The sequence below is a fragment of the Vicugna pacos genome, unplaced genomic scaffold (assembly GCF_048564905.1).
Source record: "Vicugna pacos unplaced genomic scaffold, VicPac4 scaffold_19, whole genome shotgun sequence".
NCBI lineage: Eukaryota > Metazoa > Chordata > Mammalia > Artiodactyla > Camelidae > Vicugna > Vicugna pacos.
This window is the reverse complement of record NW_027328740.1, coordinates 74,653,379-74,674,563: the sequence shown is the minus strand read 5'-3', so window position 1 is coordinate 74,674,563 and position 21,185 is coordinate 74,653,379. Positions and strand designations below refer to the sequence as shown.

Genomic DNA, 21,185 nt, shown 5'->3' with positions numbered 1-21,185 from the left:
CTAGCTCCTCCCCTACCTCTTGGGAGCAGTCCCTCAGAGTGATCTGAGAGGCTGTCATCCCGGCTCGAGTCCTCCAGCCAAATAAAACAAAGCCCTTAACATATAGGCTGAACGTTTATTTCAATGACGTTCCAGAATAGACACAACTCATCAATTCTGTAATGGAACACACTGAATCAGGAACCAAAGCGTGTTTTAGTCCGGAAAATCTCCGGGTTCCTATTTCTTCATGTCATTATACAATCCCTCTAGAACTCATTAATTTGCTGTCTGCTCCTCTGGCAACAAAACTCGTAGAAGACTCAACTCAGCAGAGCACCCTGCTGGGGAGAACACCCCGCAGAAGCACTGCAGGCTGCCTGCCCTCCTGCACGCTGTGCTGACCCTTGGTGTCCTCCGTGGAGACCAGGCCAACAGAGCTGTTCCTAACAGCTACAAATTCGCACACGTTAAATAAATCATTTTAGTTTATATGATATTTTACGTATATACACATCTCTGAAAACAACTTTGCAGAAGCTCAAATCTTCAACATCAATCCCCAAAGGCAAATCCGGTCCCCAAGAGGAAACAAGACTTAAGACGACGCTAAGGCCTCCAAAGTCCTCTCAAGGACCGTCAACCAAACTGCCTGCAGGTCTGCAGCTGCAGGCTGTTACATGTCTGCTTTTAAAGCAACCCCTTCCTTCCCTCGGGTATTACAGTGTCCCTCTATGCCCTCCCGTCTCAGGGTAAAAGCAGCCGTTGCAGAACCTTGCAGGGAAGCACTGACAGGAGTCGACAAAGAGGATCAGAGCTAAGCTTATACTTCTGATGACACGACCTTGTCACTGTGTCACTTTACAGATGAAGATATATATAGAGAGAGGTGGGGTGATATTGCTCAAAGTCACACAGGTAATAAGTGGCAAAGTCTATAACTCTGCTCTTCCCTTCGGCGTGACGCCCCAGCTGGGACGCCCACAGGGTTGTCTCATGCCTGCCTGAACAATCCTCTCCTGTGACTCATAGCCCACCACAGTGTCTGACCCTAGCCTGCCTTTTCAGCATCTATTTCCTCCAGTCTCTGAGGAACAAGGCCGTTTGGGCCACTGTATGACTTCCGGCTCCCGGAAACATCAGTGCTCATGCTGGTCTTGCCTGTGCATCCGGCCCGCTGCTCAGAGGCTCTTCCTCCCCTGCAGGAGGACGTTTCCAGTCCCTGCAGGGACACCTCCTCAGGGGAGCCCTCTTCTCACTCTCAGCACGGCAGGGCCACATCCCGAGCTGCCCCATTAGGACAGTGTGCGCCCAGGTCTGTTAATCAGACCAGCAGCATCAGAGCTAGGGATTATGCCCGGGCTACCCTGCAAAACTACTGCCCGCCACACAGCCCCCAGCCAGCAGGTCACCTGGAAGTCACAGCAAGTGCCCCACCCAATCCAGAAGCCTCTTCATTTGCCAGCATCGCTGATGACTGGTTTCCAAACTTTGGTCAGTTTCGCACAAAACAGCACCTTCAACTGTGAAGCAGAGGGTTTCGCTTCTGCTCCCCATCCTTACTGGTAATGTCAAGGAAAACAAAGAGGCCTTTTCTCAACACTTTTATAATGACACCCTCCCACCCACAATACTCATATGCTCAAGAGCTTTGGATCCAAGTGATTTTCTTTCCCTTATGATAAGCAGCTCAAAACACTGTGGGATTCCTTCTATTTAGAGGGTATTTGTACTCAGTTTATCGGCTTTAATCTGTTTTTGTCTCTCTTCAATATCCCTAGCAGTTGCCACCTCTTACTCCCTTCAGCAGCCTCCCTCCCAACATCTACTCTAGGAAATCAGCTGTGATGAGGGGCCCTGGGGCAGTCACAGACGATGCAACTAAGGCAAAGAGAGGGTCCATAATTTGCCCGAGAAGATCAGTTTCAACCCCCAACAATGTGTGTCACGTCCATGTGTTTAACTCTTATGCTAAGCAAGATAACTTTTTGTAGATTATGGTTATAAACAGATGAGGTATAAAAATACATACAAGGACACACATCTACTCTAAGATGCTCACTAACTCCACTATTTTGTTTCTACTTATTTCTATTAAAAAATATTAAGAACCTCTGCAGTCAGTATAGCAAAATGTTACTGGGCTTTAAATCCAGAATATAGAGGTGTTAAATCTGTCATTACTCATACTTATTTGTATGTTCACAATACAAAATTATTTGAAAGTCCCTCTCACCTCCCCCTACTCACTACTGGCTCTCACCTGAGCTCCCAGACCACACATCTAACAACCTTTCACTTTACCCACAGCTGAACTCATCAGTTTTCCGCAGAACTCCCTCTGCAGCTTTCCCTCCTCAGAGCACAGAAGGACCATCATTTACCTCATTAATCCACCCAGAAACCTGGGCCTTACTCCATCCTGCATTCACAGCCAGCCTTCATCCTTTCCTTTTTACCATCTAAACATGCCTTCAATATGTTCGCTTTTAAACACTGACCGTCCCACCGCTCAAGTGGAAGCCACCAACACTGCCCACCTGGACTCACGAGTCTCCTAAGTGGCCCCACAGCCGCTCTCCCCTACTTGAGACAAATGGGACTGTGCCACTCCCGCGCTTTTTGGACTCTTTTAAGACCCACTCTTCTTAGAAGAAACTCCAAGTTCTTCACCAGGTGAAAGTCTTTGCCATGAAATTGTCACCTCAGGGAGGGCAGGACCCGCCCTCTCCCCTCGGCCCCGCCCTCTGGCAGAGCATCAGCTTGGGAGGACCTGCTGAGCTACACCAACCTGTATTCTAAACCTGGTCTGAGTTCTTAGCAAACTGCTTCACTTATCCATACAATTCCAAGGTAAATTAGAAAGATTTTAGATGTTGAGCTAGACTATTGATTTTGGGATTTTGCACTAGCAACCTGCAAGGACATGTTCTAAAGATTCTGTCTTCTTAAAACCACACCCAGGTTAAAGAAGTATTTGTGGAATGTCTTCGGAGGAAAAGGGACTGTACTTTTACAGGCTTTATGTTTTATAACATGAACAACCCAGACAGGGTCACAAATGGAACCGCCTCACAAGTGACAGAAGACAGGTGAGAGGCACAAAGCAACAGGTTGCAAAGATGGTAAGAGTAAACATGATTCTCCAACCCCCCCAAAAAATTTTTGAAACAACCAAAAATTCTGAATTTTAAAAGTAAAAGAGTATCATATAGAGAAATGAAATAAATAATGCTCTTCATCAGGGTTTCAAGATTTCACTCCAGAGTTTTTAGCAGGCCATACTGAATCCTAGCACAGAAAAATCAAATGGACTTGTAGTGAGAAAGTTCCAGGAAAACTGCAGTAATTCCTCCACTTGTGTAAGGACATACACTCACCTGCTGAAGGTGAATGTAAACCGCATTCTGGATAAATTCGAAAGCTTCCAGGCTCCGCTTCTGGATGCCAAGGACATGGACAGCTTGGAAGCATGCTTCTAACTCAGTCATCGGCATTTTTACACTGCAGGGGAAACGGAGGCACCCAGTCAAGAGCAGAGATGTTCCTGTCGTGTCTCACAGGCCGTGCCTCGGGGATTCAGTGCCCTGCAGCAGCCCGGCCCCAGGCAAGGACCAGCAGCGTTTTCCACCCAAGCAGGAGGGGCACTGTGCTTGAGAAAGCCCATCTCCGATGGGGGCAAGAGGGGCTGGTGGGGTTCAGTGAACCTATAAATGCCCACAGAAATATGCCTGCATTCATTCAAGTGATGCAAACAACTGTAGCAGGCTATTTAACAAAATTTCAATTGTCAGTGGAAATTTTGCCATTCCTTTCCGCTTGTCCCCTGCACTCTGAGACAGGCTTAGGCTCTCTTACACCTGCAGCTCTGTGCAATAGTTGTGAAGTCATTTTACTTTACAGATACCACGGTTCTGCCCAGGGTGATATCCAGCCCAGAGAGGTGGCCCAGGCCAATTTAAAGCTATGTGGCTTGCGTGCAGGGACAATTACAGGAGCTGGTTCCGGAGCCAGGCCCCTCCCCACCTCTGCTCCCCTCTCTCCCGAGGCCCCACTGCCAAGCACTCAGGCTCCGTGATCTTATGTCCTACTCTTCTACTCTACTCCAAACCCTTTTCCTTTTCTTTTTTTTCCCTAATTATTCCCAGCTGGAGTGATTTTTCAATCTCAATATCTGAAAAAATTCCTGCAGCCGAAAAAGAGGTCTCCAGAGGTCAATGCCCATATGCTGGTTCCTGAAGAGAGCCCCTGGCTACGGGGACCCTCACCAACACTCACGGGGCATCAGAGATGTTGCAGGGTCGGCCACCCCCTACAAGAGTTTGCTGTCACCCCAATGCCTGCACAGCATCCCTGCTCACAAAATATAGTTGGTACACTTATCGGTTATTAAGAAGCAAAAATACAAAATTGCTCATATTTCTTACTAATATTATCTATGAAGCTGGAAACGGAATTGTAATAAAATGTAACAGTTTTTACCCTATGTTAAATCTGTTCCTTTGAGTTTAAACCTGTGCCCTGTTTCCTAGGCTCAGACTTGGTAGCTCTGCACCATTTGAAAAAGAAAGTTGCCTTTAGCCTGAAATCTGCAGGAAAGCCTATTCTCCTGGCCCTGATCTTTAAAAATGTTAGCTCATCTGCACTTCTGTAGAGATGGCAAGTTGCATAATAGAGAATAGCCTTTGTTTTTTTGGAGGTTTTACAGGGGTACCATGATTTGATCCACATGGACAGCTGCAAGAACAGCGGATTCAAAGGACAAACAATTCATAAAGCAAGAAGTATGCAACAACCAACCACAACCCCCCCCTTTTTAGTATAAAAGGAGACTGAATTCTTACTTGGGGAAGATAGTTCTCCAGGACATCAGTCTGCCGTCTTCTGGGTCTGCCAGCATTGCAAGTGAAGTCACTATTCCTTGCTCCAACACCTCATCTCCCGGTTTATTGGCCTGTCATGCGGCGAGCAGAACGAGTTTGGACTCGGTAACAAAATGACTGCATTGGAGGTAGTATGTCTCCAAAGTTTCCTCGTTTCCAATATGTAACATGCACATCATTTATGATCTAGTGCAAATAATTCATCAAAGACAACCACAAAAAGAAACTATACTCACCTAGCTATCAACACTGAAGTCACAACCTGTCAATTTTATATGATGTTGAACAACACAATGGAAAAACCTAACATAGGGAGTTGATTCCACGGAAATAAAATTATTCCTACTCCTTCAATACTTTTTCTTTTCTTTTCTATTTTCTTTTGTTTTGCTTATTGAAAGGAAAATAAAAGTCAAGTCATTTTATTTCACGTATTTTTGTTATAGTTACATTCTTTAAATACTACAAAGAGATTTAAACTGCAAAAAAAATTGTTCATATATTAGTATAAGGATATATACACAATCAATGGGGATTAGGAAAGGAATGGACATTTACTAAAAATCCACTGCAATCTTGTCTTTTACAAGCATATCCTGGAATATAAGCTGTATGATCCAGGGGGCCCCATCCCCATTCTCACTGTTGAGTCCCTTAGCAATCAACTACTAAGGCACCAGCATAGAACCATGTGATCAGTATTTTAGGAATAAATTAGGGAATTAGCACATTCAATTCTAAAACAAAAACCCTAAAATAAATACTGAACTTATTTACAGATAAAGAAAATTGGAACCAAAAAAGTAGTTATTTCCCCAAGGTCACAAAGCTAATAACTGGTAAAGACAAGATTTGAACTCATCTGCCTGATTCTAAAAACTAAGGTGGAAATCCCATTCGACTGGGGAGGGTCCAGCAGCGGAGCCTATCACCCTATCTTTGTTCAGATCTAGCCTTAGACAGCCTGAGACAGCACCCCATTCCTATGGAACTTGATGGCAAATGATAACAATAAGTATTTTATATCCAGTAGTTTGTTAGGTCTCATTTATATAAAGTGTCAGCAGGTCAGCAGAAAAACTCTGGAAAATATGAGTGGGTCCAGAGCTTTCTGCTGATTAGTAACTCAGTCTCTCAGGACATAGTGACCTTCCCATGAGAGGCCTCATGGACATAAACTAAAGGCAGCTGAGCAATGAAAACTAACAAGAACCTGGAACTCAAGCAAGAAGGTTCCCTGCCATCCCCCACCCAGTTGCCTCTTCACCCGCATGGACACGATGGCAGGAGACCCAGATTCTTGTCCAAGTTACATCATCATGGATTCTCATCCATAATAATGTATGACTCTATGCCGCCTTATGTCCATTAAAACTCAAATATGATAACACCAATATCTCAGCAGAATATCTATGTCTCCACTTCCTGTCTTCTAATAGGAGAATATTTTTATGGACAAAAAGCAGAAATCCAATTTAAAAAACCATGCACGAAGCCAGGTGAAATTCTGCTTAAGAGACTGCTCTCACGCTGAGTAAATGAAAACTCAGAAAAAGTGGCCCTTCTCCCTCAGCAAATGGGAGGTAGCCTGATGTGTGTGTGTGTGTGTGTGCACGTGTGTGTGTGTGTAAATCAAATACAATGAATTCTGGGATGTGTACAGTTTTTTTAAGTCACTGTCATTTCATGGGAATGAGCCAACATTTAAATAATTTGAATCTAGTGTTCTGAGAGAGTCTCGGGCTCTTGGTGGAGGAGGTGAAAGGGGAGAGTGAAGGAGGAAAGAGGTACATGAAGCAAAGAAGTAAGAATACTGCCAGGGAAAGGCAAGACGTTAGTTTTGTTCTTCCTTGCACCACATACAAATTAGGGACTCGCTTTCTGCTGATGACTTATCGAGCACTGAGTTGCAGGAGAAGAGGGGACAGCTCATTGCTCACTGAGCTTGTGACTGTACGTGGCATCTTATAGACACAAATCATTTACCCTGATCAAACACTCTAGCAGCAGGCTGTAATTCTTCTGTTTTGAGAGACAACAAAGCAGGAGTTCAAACAGGATGCATAACTTGACAAAAGTCAGAGGTCCAGTAAACTAAAGAGGATTAATTCAAACTCAGATCTGAATGCAGAGTCTGATCTTCCCACTCCCAGGACTGGAAAATCCTTAACACAGGCTCCCCAGCTCCCCTGCATTGTTCCTGGCACCAAGCATTTGCCATGGCAATGGTCACCATTTCTCACAGACACAGCGCTCTGTGCAGCAAATGACCTTGATCAGACCTTGATCATCTACCTGCCACGCCCACCAGGCTTCACCATACAGGCAGGAAAGCTGGCTTTCAAGTGCATACAAAGCCATTCCTTGTCTAACCTGGGCTCTTCTGTGGTTTCTCCAGCCTAAAGGCAGCCATGAAACTGCTCACAGTTTGTACATGAGCCACACTACCTCTCTCCATCTGTCTCCCCACCTATACTACTTAGCTATGAACATTTTGAGAATCTTCGACACAAATTTTTAAAAACAAAAAAGAAAGGATTCTGGAACAACTACTTAATACTTACAATTTTAAATGACAAATTACAAAGTGAGTATTTACAAACCGAATCTTCCTTTCTAAATTTCAGTTTTAAGCATTTAAAAATATAATAGCAAAAAATTTTCACTTACAAAATTGACAAAAACATAAACAATAATCTGGAATAAGTTAAAAAATAATGCCCATGTTCTAAATGGAGAAACTTCAGGGCTGTACTGAGGGGTAAAGTAAGAGGTGAGAATGTAGAGACATCAACAAATTGCATGGAGGAAAGCAGTTTTGTAAAGATGTAAGTTCTCATCAGAATAATTCAAAACTTACTGAAAACTCCCATGACAACTCCAATCTGATTTTTTTTTAACTTGAACAAAATATTTTGGAATTCTTCAGGAATAATAAAATCATAATACTAGACAAGAAAATTTGGGATGGAAGAAAAGAATGAAAAAAAATTCAGACTGCCAATTATTAAATAAATTTTTACAATATGTAAGTTATGGTGCTGGAGTAAGAAAGGCAGATTGACAGAAGGGAACCATGAGCTCAAAAAGAGACTCTAGTGTACATAAGTATTTTGTAAAGGTGGGATTTCAAATCAAAGAGAAAAGTATGACTTCAGTAATTGTCCTGAGACAATCAGACAATCACCTAGAAAGAATAAATACTATTCCTCTCATAAGGACCACAAGATAATTTACAGACAGTGATGTAAATATAAAAAAGGACTAATAACAGCAAATACAACACTTTGTTCTTATTAACTCAACTTACCCTTACATTAACAAGTACTATTATCATCTCCATCTTAGAGATTAAAAAAAACCTACAGAGGAGATTTATTCCAGTATAAGAAATTATTTTTAAGAATAATTTCAAAGATAAAACACATAAGGAATACATTTATTATCATAAGAATATTTTGAGACACTACCAAAATTAAAATCCTCCCAAACAAAATGAAAGGCAAGAAATGACAAGAAAAAGCTCTGTGATACATGTTGTTGAAGACAAGAAGTTAATGTTCATAACATACAAAGAGCTGTCACAAACCAACAAGAAGCTCCCCCACTTAAATGTGTGCAAAGGATAAAAGGAATCATTCATTTTAAAAAAGTCAAATGGCTAATGAGTGAAAAATGCTCAATACCTCACTGGTCATCAAATGCAAACTAAAACAATGAAAAAGCACTTTTGCTCATCATATTGGCAAATATTTTTAAAAGATATTCTATCTAGTGTCCATCTGTGGGAGAAGAAACCATGAGCGACATTTTCAGAGGACGACATGTCAATGGATATGTAAACTCTGAAAAACGTACGTACACACTGACTCAACACCACTTCTACGAATCGTTTCCTCTAGGAAAAAACAAATTTAGTCCAAAAAGATGTACCCATCAGGGCATTTACACAGCACTGTTTACAATGGTGGGAAGAAAAACTGAAGTGAAATCATATCCAGCAATAGAGAATTGGTTACATAAGTAATTGTGCATCTTTTCATTCCCCTATGGAAGGAATTTCTAGAGTTACTTGAATGGAGTCTGTGATGAATGTAAATGTCATATCCAGGGACTAAATTTCCAGAAGCCTTAACTAAAGGAATACTCATAAAAGATCACAGGAATGTCTGTACAAGAAGGATGCCAGTCAAATATCCTTTCTGACAGTGGAAAATGGAGAAAATTTAACTGTCCACCATCAAGACAATGATGCGTTAAATCACGACGAGCTGCGAGCAATGAGGGAGCCGGCATTTCGCCGTGGTCCAGGGCCTTGTCCACAGCATTCTCTCACCAAAGGTGTGCGTGGGAAAGAGACCACACCCGCAAATCAGGAGACCCCTCCACTCTATCTGAAAGGACCGGGTGAGTCTGGAGTGGGAGGACGTCTATGATATACACCTGAGTGATTAAAGCGAGCTGCAGAAAAACATATAGTATGGTCTCATTTTTAAATAAAGCATATATACACACACGTATACATGGTATTCTCATATGTGTGTATATATGTATGTCATAGGCATAAAGGTCATGAAACATATATATCAAATTTTCAACAGTTTTTACTCTTCGGAAATAAGGGGAAGGGTGGTAGGGCCTTCCTCTACCACCACAGTTCTCTTTTCAGTATTTCAGTTAAGTATACTTGGAATTTAAAAGTTTATTTAAGTCCGAAGTAAAATGGACAATGCCTCCACAAGACAGAATGCTATACTGGTCATCAAAAATCATGCCAGAGGAGATAGAATATTGTAGAAAAACATATAAAAAGCCGAATGGAAAATGGAGGTGTCCACACAGTAAACAGTCACAGAGTGCTCTCTGGTTTTTTATGACAGAGGTGATCCACACTGATGAAAATATACGTTAACGTGTTAATTATTATCTTTGAATAGCGGGACAAGGATAGCCTTTTTTGCCCCCTTTTTCAGAGATATTATTTTAAATGCACATTCTTTTTCATCTGAAAAAAAGCATTTTTAGGTGTGTAGTACTATGCATTGGAGAATAATACAAGAATACTTAGAGAAACAAGTAACTAGGAGACAAAGCAGCAGCATCACACAATGTAGGACGGGCGATCCTGATTAACACCACGCAGTTACATAAGGACCCACAAAGTGAGAGCACCTGCTGTAACAGGGCGTGGCCCCCTTCTATTTGTCAGCAGTGTCTTCAGGGCTGAGGCAGTTCTGAGCACGGCCAGTGTCAGTGCTGGTGTCTGGATGGATGCCACTGGAGGTGAAGGCACCTGCAAGCCGAGAGGAAGAACAGAAATCATCCTCTGCCTTTTCTGTCTTGTTTCTTTGTTACTTTAAAAGAGAGCCATATATAAGATAAACCGTGTATCTCCCCAAATGAAATTTCAGTAATGAAACCGTTTTTAAAGACTTCACAGCTTATATTCTGCCTATAACTGTCTTTTCAACAAAGATCATATTTATTAAATGTTAATTAACTCAGTTAATTAACTCCCTGTTGAAACATTCTAGTAAAGAGCATGAACTGCAGTATGTAAAAGAACCACACCTGCAGTGACTAGCTCAGCTGTCTTGACGGCAGTGCAGTCAGCCCCCACCATCCCGTGGCCCTGAGCTCCTGATGCTGGTAAGAGATTACGCTGCCGCCTCAGATGGAGAGAAACGGTGAAAGCATTTCTTGAACCCTACAGCACTGACAAAACATAACTGACAAATCCCAGGCCCCTTTGAGGCTCTCATTTTCTGTTTCTGGCCAACCCCCATCAATGAGCAGAACCACCCAATCCCCGAGCCATGGGACTCACGTGGGAAGCAGTTTTGGAGAAATTTCCAGGTATAGAATGTAACCAACTATACATAGAACTCTGAAAAAAGAAAAGATGCCATACTCTGATTTTGGAAGACACTCAAAATATTCTCCTAAGCCTTAGTAGCTGGAAAGGCTGGGCTTCTCCTAAGTCACTTATTTATTTCACAGCCAGTAAGCATCTCCCTCAAATCCTGCTTCCCTGTGTCTGCTGGGAGCTTGAAACACACTGCTGCTGTCGATCTTATAAGTCACATGGCAGAGGCATGTGTCTCACGCCTGCAACCCTCACACAGGCTCGCCTCCTAGCCTCACTGTCTGAACTGGGCCCCATTTTCTCACCTGTTTATTTGGTATCTGTTCTTCTGTAAGCTACCTGAAATGCGTTTTGGAACATGTCAGAAGAAGCAGTGGGTTGAGAAATGGACAGATTGAGAGGTGAGAGATGGGCAGACAGAGAGAGAGACTCCAAGAAAAGGGGAACAAATAAAATTTCCTATGCAAAACCCTCTTCTAATCAGGGAAGGAAACCACCACGGAAAAGTGTGAAGAGGCAGGTAGCTTAGGACTGTTTCCTGGATTCCATGAAAAGTAACACCAAGAGATGAGAGGGTAGAACTTTAATAGTAAAAGAAAAAAAGCACGCATGCTTGAAAAATATATCTACAATATGTACTTTCTAAAGAATAGACTGAAATCAGCAGGACCCAATAACACTATACTTGGGTATTTACAGAAGTGAGAATCCCATCTCCAAACCACAAGGCATCCCTTCAGAGCACTGACAGTCTACATGGGGCGGTCATAAAGCCATCACCGCAAAAGCTATGCTACCCTGCACTTACAAGGAATGAGCAGCTGTGCTCAGGCTGCCCACGCACGTCATTTACACCCCACAGCACCTCTACGGGGGGGACGCCTAGCGAGCCCCGTCTCTGCAGGACAGAAAACCAGTTCTGGAGAGGCTAAGCCGACTTACCAGTTCTCCATCTCACAGGACTGGTCTCTCCAGAGCAGGACACGAACTCGGACCCACGATTGTAACCATGGTACTACAGTGCTTTGTGTGCTGTTTGTGTGTATAATACATTTGTTTCTATCATGAAAGGTTATTTAATAAATGATCGGTTGTCTTGTCTATCTCATTAGCTCACAATCAATCTTTATACTGTTGAATTGTACTCTTTTCCCCTGAAGAAAGGAACGGAAACAGCGGGGGTCAGAAAGAGGTGGGGCTCCATTCTTTATCTGGGATCTCATCTCATTGAAGTCCCCAAACAGGGAAAAGGAGCAAATGTTCTCTTTATCTTTTAAAGAGAGGGCTCCAGTGATGGTGACTTATTCAATTACAAAATCAAGGCTGGGGAAAGGGCACATGCAGCAACTAGAGCAGTATCAGCTGTAGGAAGGTCAAAAGTGCTCATGGGAGGGCTCAGGGGGCAGCCTCATTTAATTTCAATCAATAAAACAATAACAAACTCTAAAAATACTGGCCTACAATGGATTAGCTCTTTCTTGACATCTAGCAAGTTTCCACAGCCCACATGAAACATTATCGGGAACCAGTGAAAGGAAGAGTCCACAGACAAGGAAAATCAATGCCACAGGCAGGCTGAAACCCAGGCTGGAGTTTAGGAAGAGAAAGGGCATAGTTAAGAACTGGGGAAAGGCTGGGGAAAAAAATCATCACAAGGACTCTCAAGCATCATCCAACAATCATATAATCATTCATTCAAGAGAGAGTTACTGAGGTCGTATTCTGTGCAAGATTGTACAGCGGGTGAAGCAAGAGTGCAGCGTCCATGGTGGCAGCAAGTTGCGGGGCTCAAATACACTTCTGATCCCAGTACCTTGCACACTTGTCCTCAATATAAAGGCAAAGATAATTAAAGTAAAATAATACTCTGTAAACTCAAAGCATTGTTGAAAAAAAAAGTTAAAGAAGACCTAAATACCAGGACAGACACTCCACACACATTCCCCTATCAAAAGAAAGTGCTCTTGGAATGGCAGTGCTCCCCAGAGCGATCCGTGTATTTAACGTGGTCTCGATCACAATCCCAGCGGGCTCCTCTGCAGAAACTGACTATCTGCTGCTACAATTCATATGGGAATTCGAGGATCTCAGTAATCTATACGTACTTGAAAAAGAAAAATTTGAGAGGACTTATAATTCTCAATTTCAAACCTTACAACTGTATCTCCAGGTGAGATTAGAGGCCATTGTGAAGTTATTACTGTGTTAATCCTTATTTACTAAATTCTCTACAATGAATATTACTGTTACAATAAGAAAAATAAAAAGTAAGTTATCCTTTAAAACATGCACACCGATTCATTCATTGGGAAAAAATTATTCTATCAATTAAGAGATAAATATCTATTGAAAAAGGACAACTTAAAAACAAGAGTGCATTTGCATTTTTCATAAATTGAAAACTGAAAAGCACAAAGACGTCAAGTTTCTAGGGAGACCAATGCAACATATTAATAGTTATTTTCAGAAATTCTAATTTAACAATGAAAACTCTGGAAAGGGAAAATCGTGACTGAGAGCCAACTGCAAACACATGGAGAGCAAAGGCCTAGAAATCACAGTTCCTTTAACTCTGCTCCTAACACAATAGGAGAGGAAATTCCTCACTGAGGGGACAGTGGAATCCCATGCATAAGACAGGATACACAGTACAAACTGCACTAGAATTGGGGGTGAATTTTTTAGAAGAATTCTAAAGTTACAAAATTGCTGAAAAACTATTAAAACACTGACAGAAAGATTAAAACACACAGTCATATATATTATATAGAAACATATGTAGTCTGCTCCCATGTTGCATTTAAATACAAATATATTTGTTCATTTATGGGCACTTATGACTTTATCCCTGGTAGAATATTTCAACTAAAACAAATAATCAATATAACACTCCTTTGTCAAATCTACTTGATAAGTTACTCTGCTATGTAAACATAATGTGTCTAAGATAGATCTAAAATTAGTGAAAAAGAGCTTTGTATGGCTTCTTGAACTATTCTCAAAATTCAAAGCTTAATTTTAAAACAGATCTGAACAGTAATTCTATATTACCTTTCCCGTCGTGAAATGAACAACACAGTCTGTTGTCAAAATTCTGTCCTTACAATGATTCACGAGCACCGTATCCTCACAAAACTGCTGGACAGCAAGGCACTATCCAGACACTGTGACCCAACAAATGAAACACAATGAAGACAGTGACCCTATTTTGGAGGGCTTATAGTCTGTGTCAACACCAGGGTTTTATTTGATTGGTTTGATTGGTTGGCAAAATAAAATCAATCAAGTACTTTCTTCTTTGAGCATTCTATAAGTCATGACTCTGCTGTTAGTGTCATGAGCAGGAAAGACTTAAGCATGACTTGATTAGATCAACTAGCAACAATCATCACTGGAGAGTGAGTAATAAAGAAGTTAACTGATAGCAATGCTTCTCCCTACATGAGACCTAAAATAAATCGACACTGATATCCGAAAAGAAAATGAGAATTTGAGGTCCCCAATAAGAAAAAAATCTAACAAGAAATCAAAAAAGTAAAGATTTTTTCATTAACGTTTCCTGGAAAGATTGGAGCATGGTGGTGTTGAGCTCAGATGCTAGGGAAAAACATGAGGGTCTGAATTCCCACAGCACTGGGTAGCTTTGACACTAATATGTCAGTCAAATTCTCTGCACCTCAGTCTCCGATGCATAGACTGGGGACAACAACCGCACCCATCTCCTAGAACGGTCCTAAGAATTAAGTTATTTTATATATACAAGTTTTAATAAAATACATCAGATATTAAATATTACAACAAAAGCACAAGGAAAAATGAAAACAGAGATAAATTGGAGTTCATTAAACTTTAAAACTTTGCTTCAAAAAACACCATCCAGAAAGTGAAAAAACAACACTCAGGAGAAAATTTTTTCAAATCATTTATCTGATAAGGAATTTGTGTATCAAAAAAAAAAATTCCACAGCTCAACAATAAAAAGGCAACTCAATTAAAAAATGAAAAAAGAATCTGAAAAGATATTTTTCAAGGAAAATATACAAATGGCCAATAAGCACAATGAAACGGTGTTCAATAACATTAGCTCTAAAGGAAATCAAGTCAAAACAACTAGGAGAAACCACTTCACATTCACTACAATAGGTTAAAATCAAAAAAAGATTAACAAGCACTAATGAGGACACAGAGGAAGCGGAGCCCGCAGCCATTGCTGGTGAGGATGTAACACAGCGTGACCACTTTGGAAAACATCCTGGCACGTCCTCAGAGAGTTGAACATTTGGCTTCTGAATGATCCAGCAATTCTGCTTCCTGGGCACACAAGTAAGAGAACTGAAAACAAATGTTAACATAAAAACTCCTACAGGAATATTCACCATTACTTTTCGCCATTAATTTTCAGAGCCAAAAAACAGAAACAACCCAAATGTCTATCACGTGATGAATGGGTAAACAAAGGGGCCCAGCCATACAGTGAAATATTATTCAGCAATAGCAAAGCATAGAGTACTGACCCAGGCCACAACGTGGACAAACATTGAAAACGTTACTCAGTGTGAAAGAAGTCAGTCAAAATAGACGGTTCCACTTACATGAAGTGACTCGATTTGCATGAAATGTTCAGCACAGGCAAATCCACAGAGACAGAAGAGTGGCTCCCTGGGGCTTGGGGAGGATGGGGAAGTTGATAATGTCTGCTTATGCGTACTGGGTTTCCTGTTGGGGGGAAGAAAATATTCTAAGATTGACTGGGATGCACATTTCTGGGCATAGAGTAAAATCCGCTGTACATTTTAATGGGTGATTTGTATTAAAACTGTTAAGAACAAAAGCACCTCGGATTAGTACCTTCCATAGTAAATGCAAATTGCTAACATTTATTACAGGAAGAAGAAACTGCCCTCAGCATGAAAGCAGGAGATCAGCAAATATTAGTTAACCGAAATTGGACAAGAGCATTTCACTTGAAACTGTTGCTGAGTGTACAAGAAATATTCAGACATGACAAGGAAAATCAGTTTGACATCACGAAGAAGCATTCTGCTTCAAATGCAAACCAAGGATTCGGCAAGCCCAGCTGCTACAAATGACCAGAGAAGAAACCTGGTTCTTAAAACAAGCACCAGAGCCAACAAGGAAATGGTGGTGAGGAAAGCAGGCGGCCTAAAATCTGGAACAGTGTGCTACAAATAATTTCTCCACTGAAAATTCAAAAATAAAATGAAAGTGATGTAATGCTGTGTTGAACTCACGTGAATGGGCTTCCTGCAGTGCTTGACAGTTCTGTAACCCCGAATGACTCAGGAGAATCAGCATGGCTCCTGGGAGTCCCCAAGTAACTGCCCATCAGCACGCTGACCACCATCACATCTGCCAGGGTTGAATTGCAGAGAAGAGAGCAACCTCTGAAAGGCACAGGGAATGTTGACAAGGGAATAAAAGGCTGCGGTCAATCCTGGGACAGAGGCCCTGTGAGCAGAGGCCAGAAGGCTGCAGGTGAACTGGAGTGGCCCTGGGGCAGGAAGGGACCACAGGGGAGCATATCTCAATTATCTCCTCTCTCTCCCTCGGGTAGGAGGGATAAAGCCTGCATCCTTCTCACCTGGAACTGTGGGTTCTGGCTGGCGGAAGTCTTACCGACACGGAATGAATTTCTCAAGACTGCGGAAAAAGGAAAGAAAGCGAGAGGGATTAGGGAGCCAAATCCACGAGTCTCTCAAATGCTCCCATATTTATTGTGTATAATCAAAGTAAAAAGTCAATAACAGTTGTGAGATAGTAGGCAGGAACTTGGAGAAAGAAGGGATGAGACAGAGATTGTAGACTCCACCATGAGTACTAAGGCTTAGTTTACCTTTAGGGAAGTCATGGGCTGAGGGGAACAAGATACATTTTTTAGACATGTTCATTACAAAGCAGACCACCAGACCAGCCTGGTCCCTGTTTTGGGGATAATAGACTATCTAACACCACGCAGGCCTGGCGTTTATAGCTGAGGGCCTGGGTCATTGCTCTGCAATAAGCAGTGTGCTATCTATAACCTCAAATATGCAAGCAAGGCATTGTCTCTGCTTTTTATGGCAAGGAGACAGGAGTGAGGATGCACAGGTGTTTGCTTTAAAGCAGTTAATAAGCACATTTTTTTTCTTAAAGTTGACAGGCGGCTGCGATGTGTTACAACTTGTTAACTCAATCATGGGCTCCCACATGGAACCATTATGGAGGACATCCTAGGATGACAAATCCTGGCTCTGGATCTTTTCCTGCCAGCTTCGGCCACTCCAGCAGGGTCTAGACACATCCCTGAATAACGATCCCACAGAACCACCTAAACTCTTAACTCCTGGTGCTTGAAACTTAATTTTAGCTCTACACAACTTAATGTAGAAAAGTTTCAGAAATAAAAGATATTATATTCTTTTTATATCTCATCATAAGACTGATTTTTCTGATTGCTCTAAGCTGCTTCTACATGGTAAAGCACCTAATTCTGCAGGTGAATTCAGTACTTTCCTTTGGGCATAACTAGACAGTCTGGGCTGTCTGACTTCTATTAGTCAAATACCGATACACTTAATTGATTTCTTTGTTCATCAATTTCAGCCTGGAGGTGAGGGTCTATCACTATTTTCCTCAGCCCACCCTCTACTCTTTTCTCATCAGCATCTCAGGCCTCCTGAAAACAAAACAAAGCATTTGTTTCCCTTCATCTACACTTTCCACAAAGGCAACAGGAATCATCATGCCTAGAGAATGAATTCAACACAAATGTTAAAACAAAAATCTATAAACCTGAAGCAACTCCATCTCCGACTCATGATACACAATGACATGAGAGTAAGTGTGTCAGGTACAAAGCATGCGTGAGCCTGACCACCTCATTTCTATTCTTCAAAGGAAGGAAGGTTTTCGTTTTTTTTATTATCATTCTTTGTCATTGTTTCTGATTAAGCCAAAAAATTTTTTATGAAATAATTAAGCACTGCAATAACAGATTTTCGCTGTATCAATTACAGAAGGAATTCAGAGGGGATAGGAAAACCCACCTCTGTAAAAAATGCAAAATTCCTTCCCCTGTTAAGAACACGAATACAAAATGCAACAGAGAATTCAAATTCTTGTGGAGAGGACAAAAGCCACAGAATCGAAGCAAAGTCATTATTATGACTCAATCCAAAATTCACTGGACAAACATGCTCAATGCATTCAAATAATTTTTAAGGCACACTGCAAACCATTCACTTAATTATCTACAGGCTAGAGGAAGAATTTCCCTCTATAACAGACAACATAAATCAATAGGTTGCCCCACCAAACAAGGAACAAACATCAGGTTTTTTGCAGTTCTGATAAATCAGCAAGTTTTAAAGATCAAAATCCAGAAATTTTAAACATTCATTCACACCAGAATGAATCAAGCACTTAAAAAAAATAAATAACCCAAAGAAACTAAACACATTGATCACGTACCTGGATCAATGAGAAATTCTTGTACAGCTGGGAAAAAAAGAACAGTCTATAGACTTATACTTGAAAAATAAAACTACTTTTAAAGATAACTGCTAAAACACATTTCATCATTCATGTTGCCTTGAAAAATCTGAGGCACTTGTCTCTGATCAGAAAAGCAATTCTGAGTATTAGTATGTTACAATTCAGTGCCAGTTTGCTTTAGAAGAAAAAAGAAAAGCTACTGTTTCTCATCTTGCACAAAGTTTAAAGAACCTCCCTGCCTCTATCTCCTCCCATTTTCTAAGCTCATGCTCCCCAACCCTTCTGAAACAATTATGAGAACCTCTTATTCCCACCAATATGCCAAATCACAAAAGAGTATCAATTTATTTGTGTAAATATATACCTACACCTTGAACTGGAGGAGAAAGATTTCAGAAGGCTATATGGAACTTATTGCTATATTCCTGAAATCACACACATACACGTTCACAGAGACACAGACATATACAAACTGAATTACTGGGCACTTCACAAGCTAAGGACTTACAACTTCTAGAAGATAACTTTGTAGTTAGTTTAAAATACAAAACGGTCAGCTTTTGAAAGCCTTGAACATTGCAAAATCATCCAAATATCAATGAGATCCAATAAGCCTTCTCTGTAGAATGTAATTCCCCATGATGGCAAAGCAGACCCTAAGAAGTAGTGGATCCAAGACTCGTGTTTTTCACTAGCTATGATCGTTTTAAAACACGTAAACAGATTTAGAAAGGTATGTCCCCATGACATTTATTCTTATTGAGATGGCATATGTATTCAATTGTCTATGCAGAAAATAGGACCCATGATGGTGTTTAAGAAATATTTTGTGTATTGAAATATTTATTTTTAAGTGCAGACAAGGAGGGTGGGTATTACTCCATTGTAGAGCACCTTTTGTGCACGCACATGTTCCTGGCTTCAATCCCCTGTACCTTCATGAAAATAAATAAATACAAGTGCTTACTTAAAAATAAGAATAAATTTATATAAAAAAATAAATGCAGACTAAAAACCACTGCAATCTAGGAGCCACAATTATAATAAAAAACAAGTGTTTCTATCAAATATTGACTATACGCCAATCACAGAGACAACCAAAAGTCACACCTGACAACCATCACGTGTGATTCTCAGCAATCCTACTAAGTAGACACGGATGAGAAACCCGGCTCTGCGGATGAGGAGACGGAGCTCGGAGGAGCCGGGGACACTGACCGTCCTGCTCCCCGTGACACCGCATCAGCCCAGGGCAAGCGCTGACAGAGCTGCACTGAGGGGACACCCAGCTGCATGGAACCATGGGGGATTGGGGAGTCCTAGAAAATACTCAAAAGTGTTCAATGAAAAACCAGCTCAAATATGTTACTCTGTGCCCCATCCTCTAAACACAGAACATGTCTGGGACCTTTTTGATGCCTCCGTGTCCTTTCTGCCATCATCAGTTACGTGCCCTCTCAGCGCGACCAGTCATGAACTGGACCCCATACGAAGTGCACTCAGATGGAAGAGCTTTAAAAGCTGTTTTATGAAGTTTGTAAGACTCTGTCTATTCCTCACACAGGCGGTCATCCAGCACTACTCACCGGTGCGGATGTACCACCTGAAATCACACCTTTCTGCTTTTTAAAATCCCTTCATGTAATACAGATTTTAAACAGCAAAGAAGCAGCTCAACCACAGACAGTGGACATCTTTTCACCAAACGGACTCAAACAGCCCATCGGACTACCTGGAAGCCCTTTTCTTCTATTAAACCCACTTCCAGGTACTTCATCTGATTGGTGGACTCGGCCTCTGAATGGCCTACTCAGAGAGATCCCATCCTCACATCCGGGGGTGGGAGAGGACCCTGCTGCTGGGAGAAATCAGTGAGGAAGGTGGACATCCTCCAGCCATTTCTGCACGGGTAGAAATGCCACATGCTCAGAAATTATTCCGTCAGCACCCCTCGGCTCCCATGGACTGGTTTCACATTAAGCAAACTTATGACACACTGATGCAAGAAAACCAGAAATTTAATTTATTAATGTAACAGGAGATGTGAAACTACAAACCAGATTGAAATATCAGAGTTCAACCATGAGTACAGATTCTCCTCCAAGGCCCAATCTCGGGCAGGCAGTCACATGGCAAGCGTGGACAGAAGCAGAGCAGGAAGGGTTTCTAGATTAACTCAATGGACTAAATTTCTGTTATAAGAACAGATCTACTGCCTGGAAAACAATTAATGCCAATCACGGGGCACACTCCATGGACAGTGGCTGAAACACGACTGTGAGTACCTGTATAACTCCACTTTCCCTGTCCTTTCTGGTCTAACTGATGCAGAGGTACAGAGATCCAGGGATGCAGATACCTGTAAACACCCAAAGCCCATCCCTGGGAGCCTGGAAACCAGATAGCCAGGATTTAAATCCCAGCTCTGCCACTTACTAGCTCTGTTACCTTGGCCAAATTACTTACCCTCTGTGTGCCTCAATTTCCACACTGTAAACCTGGGATAACAATCAAATCTTTCTTACTCACTTGTTGTGAAAATTGGAGGATTCATTTCTGTAAAACTCTCAGAAAAGAATGTAGCACATTTTTGGTGCCCAACAAATTTCAATTTAATAAGAAAGTGATTTACAAGTCTCCCATCTAATCATCTTCTGTGTTTCATGACTATTCTGAGTCCCAAAGGAAATCCTTATTTCCCCTCTTATAAACTCTTGAGGAGCACCCTTCTGTTTCAAGCCACCACCTGTTTAATCTGAGGGGGGATTCCCTCCTCCCCACTCCTCTGGTCCATGGGAGACTGCTTCTCCCTTCACACCCCTGACCACTGGCCCACGGCTAGCCCTCCTCACACTAACAGATTGAGGTGTGAGTCCGGGGAGACAAGCAGGGCATATGAAAGCTTTCCTTCCCCTCCAGTGTTGGCCACCCTTAGGAAGCAGCCGGGATGCTCAGTTCCATGG

General features: G+C 41.7%; 1 protein-coding gene across 1 annotated transcript in view; it reads right to left on the bottom strand.

Moving 5' to 3' along the window:
* The window catches only part of LOC140693511 (uncharacterized), a 118,781-nt gene that overhangs the window by 78,006 nt on the left and 19,590 nt on the right, over positions 1-21,185 (bottom strand). Inside the window, exons 4-11 of the mRNA XM_072957331.1 lie at positions 18,199-18,225; positions 16,331-16,389; positions 15,981-16,098; positions 15,321-15,444; positions 10,690-10,749; positions 10,035-10,155; positions 4,824-4,933; positions 3,360-3,483 (exon numbers count right to left, since the gene is read on the bottom strand). Of these exons, the coding sequence (XP_072813432.1) occupies positions 16,093-16,098; positions 16,331-16,389; positions 18,199-18,225 (92 nt within the window). The 3' untranslated portion in view covers positions 3,360-3,483; positions 4,824-4,933; positions 10,035-10,155; ... (1 more) ...; positions 15,321-15,444; positions 15,981-16,092. The remainder of the gene's footprint in view (positions 1-3,359; positions 3,484-4,823; positions 4,934-10,034; positions 10,156-10,689; positions 10,750-15,320; positions 15,445-15,980; positions 16,099-16,330; positions 16,390-18,198; positions 18,226-21,185) is intronic.